The 8,527-nt window shown below is 40.8% G+C and overlaps 2 protein-coding genes across 3 annotated transcripts; both read left to right on the top strand.

Moving 5' to 3' along the window:
* The first annotated feature begins 619 nt into the window (after positions 1 to 619).
* Positions 620 to 1,123, top strand: LOC108336673 (uncharacterized). Its single transcript, XM_017573141.1, has one exon. It carries the CDS (start codon positions 620 to 622, stop codon positions 1,121 to 1,123), a length of 504 nt encoding a protein of 167 aa, XP_017428630.1.
* A 2,554-nt stretch (positions 1,124 to 3,677) lies between these two features.
* Positions 3,678 to 8,470, top strand: LOC108338143 (KH domain-containing protein HEN4). Of its 2 annotated transcripts, XM_017574871.2 has the most exons (7): positions 3,683 to 4,256; positions 5,086 to 5,493; positions 5,997 to 6,245; positions 7,247 to 7,609; positions 7,784 to 7,854; positions 7,963 to 8,077; positions 8,166 to 8,470. In XM_017574871.2, exons 1-7 carry the CDS (start codon positions 3,798 to 3,800, stop codon positions 8,307 to 8,309), a joined length of 1,809 nt encoding a protein of 602 aa, XP_017430360.1. In that variant the 5' UTR covers positions 3,683 to 3,797; the 3' UTR covers positions 8,310 to 8,470. The 2 variants fall into 2 exon arrangements, 1 of the variants encoding a protein (XP_017430360.1); XR_008250319.1 differs by lacking the exon at positions 8,166 to 8,470 and having other exon boundaries at positions 3,678 to 4,256; positions 7,771 to 7,854; positions 7,963 to 8,040.
* The last annotated feature ends 57 nt before the right edge of the window (positions 8,471 to 8,527 follow it).

Genomic DNA, 8,527 nt, shown 5'->3' on the forward strand with positions numbered 1-8,527 from the left:
ACTGATTGTCTCATTAAGAGTAAACACTCTTCAACCACACGCCTAACTTGAGCGTTAGAGTGCCTTTTGCAGGTACATCCTCCCTCGTCAAGAAGGAGATCGATCGGTTTGTGTCAGTATTGATCGGCCAATAGCAGGATTTTGGAAGCAAGCGATCGGTTCAGACACGTCAGCAGGTCAGTCTCTCGGTCCCGGAAATATTTGCAGAAACATTTGGCGCCCACCATGGGGCCGAGCGGCAAATCTAATGGTGACCACAAGGAGCATGGAGGAACAACAGACTACCCGAGATTTGATAACACAGATGCAAGCACTAATATAGGCACAGGTAATAACCATACAGACACAAACGCAAGCACAACAAGAGATGCAGTGAAAGCACGCAGAGGAAATTGTGGTTTTGAGGGCAGAGCGAGGCCGCACCGAACGGTCAGCTCAGCACTCGGAGTCCACAGCCGAACAAGGTAACAACAATCAGAATGATAACGATGGAAGCCGTAATAGGCAGCCATCTCAGAACACCGACCCGAACGGTCGGGGAAGGAGATAATCGTCTCCCCCGTGAATCGATCGGCCCTCTAGCTTACTCCCTTTTACTTCGGCCATTATGCAAACTCCAATGCCAGAAAAGAATCCTCCTGTATTAGACAGGTATGACGACTCGGCAGATCTGGACAATCATCTCAGGATTTTCACCAATGCAATGACGTTTTACACAGACAGTGACCCGGTTATATGCAGAGCATTCTCCTTATCACTCAAGGATGAGGCATTAGAGTGGTATAATACTCTTCCCCCAAACACAGTGGATTGCTTCGCCACTGTGGAAACTCTCTTTAGAAGGCAATACGCCTCCAATCGGAAACAGGAGATAACACCGGCGGAATTGGTAAACACCAAACAAGAAAAGGACGAAACTTTGAAAGCCTTTATGAAAAGGTATAATGAAGTCGCACGGCGAGTTAAAGATGTTAATCACACTTTTATCATCAGCAACCTGCCTTCATGCCTAAGGCAAGGATATTTTTCTGAGAAATTGTATGCACGACCACCAAAAACTATGGAAGAGCTCCAAGAAAGAGTGGTTGAATTCATCCGTATGGAGGATATGCGAATCTCATAAAGAAAGAAACAACAAGAAGTCTCTACAGGTGGAAACAAGAAAGAAAGCAAGCAGTCATTCAACAGTAGTGACAGAAACGGAGGTACGATGCACAAGGATTTCGTCCAAACACCCAGGTATAATCATTACACTCCCCTCAACGCACCCAGGGTAAAAGTTCTTGAGGAAGCTCTAAATACTGAACTTCTTACAATTCGGAAAAAGTCTTCTCCAAAAGACGCTGACGAGAGGAAAAGCTGTCAGTTTCATTAAACCGAGGACATACCACAGAGGAATGTGATGCATTAAAAGATGAGATAGAAAGGCTCGTCTGAGGGGGCCATCTGCAAAAATTTGTAGAAAAAGAACCCGAACAAGAAGTCCTCCCAGAGAAACCAGACGGTCCCATCAAAAGACCGAACGAAGACACAGGCACAGTCGCAGTCACAGTCACAGTCACAGCCCTGACCGTAGAGTTCTTCGGCGTATCGACTGGAAGATATGATAAAAATTTCTTCCTAATGTGTGGAATGAGACAAATCTCAAAATTTACTTTAAGTTGAACATTAGTATCGTACTTATCACATTCGGCCTCCTAGGCATTTGATTCGGCCGTTCGGCCTCACACGCACTCGGCCATCCGGCCTCTCATGCATTCGATTCGGCTGTTCGGCCACACATGCATTCGGTCAATTCGGTCTCCCATTCATTCGGCCAATCGGCCTTTCATGCATTCAATTCGGTTGTTCGGCCTCACATGCATTCGACTATTCAGCCTCCTATGCATTCGTTTCGGCCGTTCGGCCTGACAGGTATTCGGCCATTCGGCCTGACAGGTATTCGGCCATTCGGCCTCACAGGTATTCGGTCAATCGACCTCACAGGTATTCGTCCAATCGGCCTTACAAGGAACGTTCAAAACCGAACGACAAAGACAGTCCCCCATGGACTATAAATCAAAGACAGTCCCCCATGGACTATAAATCAAAGACAGTCCCCATGGACTATAAATCAAAGATAGTCCCCCATGGACTATAAATCAAAGACAGTCCCTCATGGACTATAAATCAAAGACAGTCCCTCATGGACCATAAATCAAAGACAGTCCCCCATGGACTATACACCGAGCGGTGGGGAACGTTCTAAGTGAACACTCACTCTCGTCCTAAATCGAGCGGTAGGGAACGTTCTAAATGAACGCTCACTCTCATCCAAGCCAAACGGTAAATCCCATTCCCTAGGAAGAACTCCTAGGTCAAAGTCAAAGCAAAGAGGTAAAGCCGGAAGTTCTCCAGGAACTCCTAGTGCAAAGCCGAACGGTAAAACTCGTTCTCTAGGAAGAACTCCTATGTCAAAGCTGAACGGTCATTCACACCACAATCACCCAGCAACCCTGGATGGTACAAACGAGGGGGACGATCATTATCGACCATTCACAGCCGAACGGTCTTGATTACATGGTATAACCATTTACTTTCTTTTACTTCAAATTCGATTATTTTTCCTCCTTAATACAGGTAACCCGCACTGATTGCGCAACTGCATAAGGAAAAAGTTATAAAAAGAGCTCTCCTTAACCACCAACAAGAGCGGCAGAAGCTCTCAAATACAACAAACACAGCCTCCCTCAAGCTTATAAGTCCTACAGTTAATCAAGGCCAAAGCCGAACGATTACACTCGGACTTGGGGGGCATGATGTATCGCATGAAATATTGACCGAGCGGTTGGTGACTAAGACCGATCGGTTTATCCGCCATTGTCAACCCGATCAAAGGGTTTGGGCCGTAATTGGGCTTACAATGCTAATAAGCTACTTCAAATGGTAATTGGGCCAATAATCCAGTGAATAATAAAATAATTCAAGATATCTAGTTAAAGATATTTGATAAACCAAATCCAGAAATATTTGGTTGAAGATATTGATAAACAGGATTTTCAGATAATCTGTTTATATCTTATTTTGTTTATATTTTATTGGGCTTTTATCAGTTCATGATAATTATAAATACAAAGCTAGGGCCACAAGCTAGGGACGTTTTCACTTAAGCATTATACACTCTCCCCTACTCTCCAAATATTCAAACAGTGTCAATCAAGCTCTGATTGTCTCATTAAGAGTAAACACTCTTCAACCACACGCCTAACTTAAGCGTTAGAGTGCCTTTTGCAGGTACGTCCTCCTTCGTCAAGAAGGAGACCGATCGGTTTGTGTCAATATTGATCGACCAATAGCAGGAGTTTGGAAGCAAATGAGCGGTTTAAACACGTCAGCAGGTCAGTCTCTCGGTCCCGAAAATATTTGTAGAAACAATTCTTATTTTAAACTTTCATATATAATATAAAACTTTAAAAATAATAAAAATAATCATCTTAATTCAATCACATTATGTTCTACAATGATATAAAAATTATTTATACAATTTATTATATTTGAACTCAAATATCACCTTAAAACATAATTTAACACTAAAAAACTTACGTATTTCTCTAAAAAATTTAGAAACTAAAATTTGTTTATGCAATAAAGGACTTAGATTCAAATCGTATCCAACGGATCTGATTAGTTTACTCCATAGTCTCGTGGAAAAACGGACGCAGGGAATCCAGCTTCGTGTGTGCACACGTGTAGATTGCATAGCATTTGGGATGCGAAATAAACGATGAGGAAGTGATTGTTGGGTTGGAGTGAGTTTGATGTTTGATGTAATGTCGAACAACAACAGCAAGAAGCGCCGCCATGCTCCGCCGCCACCAGCAGCCGACGCCGTTTTCCGCATCGTGACTCCGGCCTCGAAGGCGGCGGACGTAATGGTTCTGTCCGGCAATGGAGCTAAGATTATGGTGGAGGACTTGGGCGCGGCGGAGGAGCGCGTTGTTGTAATCGTGGCGGCGGCGGGCGCGACTTCTTCCGAGGAATCGGCTGCGCAGGCTGCATTGGTTAGGGTTTTTGAAAGAACGGTGGAAGATGAAACTAAGAATTCCAGCAATTCTACAGTGTCGTGTAAATTGGTGGCGCCCAGCTATCAAGTTGGTTGCGTGCTCGGGCGAGGAGGCAAGATCGTCGAAAAGATCAGGCAAGAGACTGGGGCCCACATCAGGGTTTTGCCCAAAGATCAACCTCCTCTTCCTCCTACCGGAGACGAATTCATTCAGGTACTATTATTATCTAATCTAAACGCGCACACTCTTTGCCGTTTGATAAATTTCTTCGTAAACACTTGCAGAATTTGTAGCATAAGTTCATCTTCTTGCCCAAATCAAGACTAAGATATATAAGTAATTCAGATTAGCTTATGGAGAAACTTTCCTTACTTTTATTTTTATGTAGGCAACAAATTAAGAATGTGATACATGTATGTGACCAAATTAAAAGATGTTTTACTCGTGTGAAGATCAAAATAAAAATATGCGACATTACTAGGAACTAAACTGAGCTGCTAGGGGATAATGGTGGCTTAGACCAAATCAAGTAGGGTTTACACGAATATGAACCGATTTAGTAGACTTTTACATACAAAACCCAAATTAAGAATTTGCTATATATACAAGGATTACAAGGACTGAACTATACATTTAACCTTTTTTTTGTTCCTTTGTAAATGCTTAGTAGAGGTTTATTAAAACAGAGCTGGATCTTTTTCTAATATGGACTATGATTCAATGATGTTGAGTTGTGGCCATTGACGTTTGCAATAAAGATTTAATTAAAAATACACTACAAACGGACTAAATTAAGAGTGTGCAAGGGGACAACGGTGACAGAAACCAAATTGACTCGTATAGGTACTAAATTTATGGATTTTTAGATATCGAGACCAAATTAAGAATTCACTACATGTACCGGGACTAAATTATACGCTTAACCTAGTTTTTTTTTTCTCTACTAAATGCTTTGGAGAAGTTTATTAAAACAGATTTGGGTCTTTTTCTTACTATAGACTATGATACAATGATGATGAGTTCGATCTTGTGATGTGTGCAGATAACAGGAAACTTTACGGCAGTAAAGAAAGCGATTTTATCTGTTTCGACTTGTCTTCATGATAACAATGGGCCAAATTCTGGTGCGTTTAAACCTTCTGGAGCAGCTCCTGCTCAGGTTGATGGTTATTCTCAACGTAGTTATGGGTCGTCTGGTTCATATGCTCCACCTGATCACCATTCCGGAGGTTTTTCTTTTCCGGGTCCAGAAAGTGCTGGACCTCCTCATAGGTTTGTGGAAGAGGAGGTTGTCTTCAAGCTGTTGTGCCACCATGATAAAGTTGGTAGTCTTATTGGCAAAGGTGGTTCTGTGGTGCGGGCTCTGCAGAATGAAACTGGTGCTTCCATCCAAATTGTTGAGGCTGGACCTGATTCAGACGAGCGCATTGTTGTGATATCTGCACGAGAGGTATGAGATCAACTACTTTATTTGTCTGATAAACAATGCTCTTCCCGTGTATGATAGCTTGTTACACAAAGTTGACCTTGTTATATCTTTGTTTGCAAAGTTTTGCTTTGATGGGAGTAAATTATGTCGGATCTTCAGTATACTGTCTTGGAAAGTGTCTTGTTTGTAACTTTGGTTGCTTGTTGAGGTTATTGTGAGCTGGCTCTCTGGTGTCAAGTTATTCTGGAGATCTTTGTTAAAAATCTAAAATATGATTGTTCTTTTGTTATAATCAAACAGGTAACCTTTGTCTGATTTTTGTGGCTGGGGTTCATCTTCAGAGTGTTTACTCTGAGTTGCTGTTGAGTTATTCTAATCATGGTAACTTCTCTGTATTGGTAGTTTTCTTTGTAAAACATCCTTGCAGCTTATGAGAGTGTTGTAGGAGAAAATTATAAACCTGATATACAATTTCCATGATATTTGTCAAGTAAACAAACTAAACATGATATAGTCTTCTGCAGGTGTTCGAGCAAAAGCATTCCCCTGCACAAGAAGCTGTCATCCGTGTTCATTGCCGACTTACAGAGATTGCATTTGAGCCAAGTGCTGCAGTTGTTGCTAAGCTTCTTGTGCGTTCACCACAGGTGGGCTGCCTCTTGGGCAAGGGAGGTCTTGTTATATCTGAAATGCGAAGGGCCACAGGTGCCAGTATACGCATTTTTTCAAAGGAACAAGTCAAGTTCATTTCCCAAAATGAAGAAGTTGTACAGGTAATTGGTGCTTTAGACACTTTCATGTGGATTATATGCACATTTAATGATATGTACTATTGAAATTATATGATGCATTTTCATTGTGTGCAATTGTTAAAGAGAAAATTAAAATAAAAGAAAGAGAAAAGATAACCTTTAGAAACAAAATTTAAAATTTTTCTTCCATTTTCTCTTCAACTTGAATTTCAACATTTCTTTCTCCCCTCATTTTCTTTCCTCTATACCAAATAGAGATAAAAGTACGACAGATAGAATAAAGGGTGCAAAATTTCCCATTTTACCAAGTCATTAGGAAATGTCGTATATCTCTTTCCCTTGAATCTAAATACTTTTGACTCTAATTTGAGTTTTGCTCTGTAATTTTTTGGTGTATCTTGAGGAAAAGCAACTTATGTCTTTTCATTTTCTTTGGCTTCAACTTTAGCTTCAATCCTGTGTGAGCTTTGCCCAGGTTTTGAGCTAGTTGCTTTTCTGCATATGGCTATTGAAATACCCCGTGTTCCCAGTTTAGGGAAGAAAATGAAAGGAAAGAGAACAAACGCAAATATGATTTTTTATGTTGTTTGGTTGGAAATATATATTTATATTTATATAATGTCATAAATATTCTTAAGAAATAGATACAAAATATTGGTATTCTGGCCATTTACAATATCTTTCTCTCCGCTTTTTGGACGGATTGCTAAATTTGTGGATCCCACAAATTTTTTAATCTTTCTTTGTCACACTTTAAGAATCCAAATAAATGCTTATTGTAATGAGTACAAGGATGTGGTGATAATTTCTTATGCTGGTGTCATAGTAGTTAAAATCCAGATTCAAATCATAAAATCCCTTGATTTTGCTCTTTTAATCCCTTCCAAATATTCAAATCCTAGTTAAAACAGTAGTTAAATCACACACTTTGGGAACGATCCTGTACGGATAACCCTTGTTTGATCTCCTGCGTTCACACACTTTGTGTTCTATCAGATTAAATAAAATTGTGTTCTACACAGGTTATTGGGAGCTTGCAATCCGTACAGGATGCTTTGTTTCACATAACAAGCAGAATTAGGGAAACCATTTTCCCAATAAGGACCCCTCCAAATTTTAATGCACCACCACATTTGCCACCATATCCAGAAATGCCACCTCCTTTATTTAGGCCAAGAAATCACATGATGTCCTCTGGCCACCCTCCTCCTTCTCCTCAAGTTGGGCACCATGGAATCGACCATTCAACTGTTCCCCCCATGCCTATTGACCATCAGCAACATGCATTTGTACATGGTATGGGACGTGGTCCCCCAAACATGGATCGAGTTCCCTATCCTCGTGGTTATGAAGGGCCAACTTCTCCAAGATCATGGCATCCTCTGGTCAGTCTCCCTTTCAAATATAGGGTTTAATGCCCGGGATTCTTTTTTTTTTTTTTTTTTTTTTTGGAGTTTGGGAGGTTAGGAGAGGAGGGGTATGGGGGGTTACACCTCCCTGCAGCCTGCCCTTTATATTTCGGAACTATGTTTATATAACGCTTTAGGTTTATATTTCAGGCAGTTAACAGAGGAAATCCAGGAACAGCTGATACTTCTAGTTTTTCCTCCAGAAATGAGAACCCTGGAAAGTGAGTTTAGGATGTGAATATATTTTATCTAAGTCGATAGCTGTTTCCAACATCTATAAAAGCAGGTGTTGTACTAAATATCTTATACTGGTGTTTTGTTATTTGCAGGAATGGACACCCATTACAGAATCCAAATAACTTAACAATTGAGATCACTGTTCCTCATATATATTTAGCCCACGTTTATGGAGAGAAGAATGGCAACCTTAATCAGATTCGACAGGTCTGTTTATATCGGATAAGTAATTCCTTTCTTACTGTTTGCTGAACGGTTGTCTTATAGCAGTTTTGTTCCATTGGGTTTTCCTCAGACGTCTGGTGCAAACGTGGCGATTCATGATCCAAAACCTGGAGCCACTGAGGGTCTGGTGATTGTCTCTGGAGCACCAGATCAAACTCATGCTGCTCAATGCCTAATTCAAGCTTTCATTTTATGTGGGCAGACCGTAGCCTGAAACTGCAGGAACAAGAGGCAATCTAAAAGCGGTTTAAGCGCGTCTACTGCAGGACTTCTAATAGATATACCCATCATGATAGATTAAGGATTTTATATCAAGGTTGTTGTACCAATTTTCAGAATTTGCTTGTTCAATTAGTATAAGTTATTTGTTCTTTACACCTGGGTGATGGGTCCTTTTTCATGTTCTGCTCCTGGTAACGAGCTATCCCATGT

This window comes from Vigna angularis, chromosome 7, assembly GCF_016808095.1.
Source record: "Vigna angularis cultivar LongXiaoDou No.4 chromosome 7, ASM1680809v1, whole genome shotgun sequence".
Taxonomy (NCBI): Eukaryota; Viridiplantae; Streptophyta; class Magnoliopsida; order Fabales; family Fabaceae; genus Vigna; species Vigna angularis.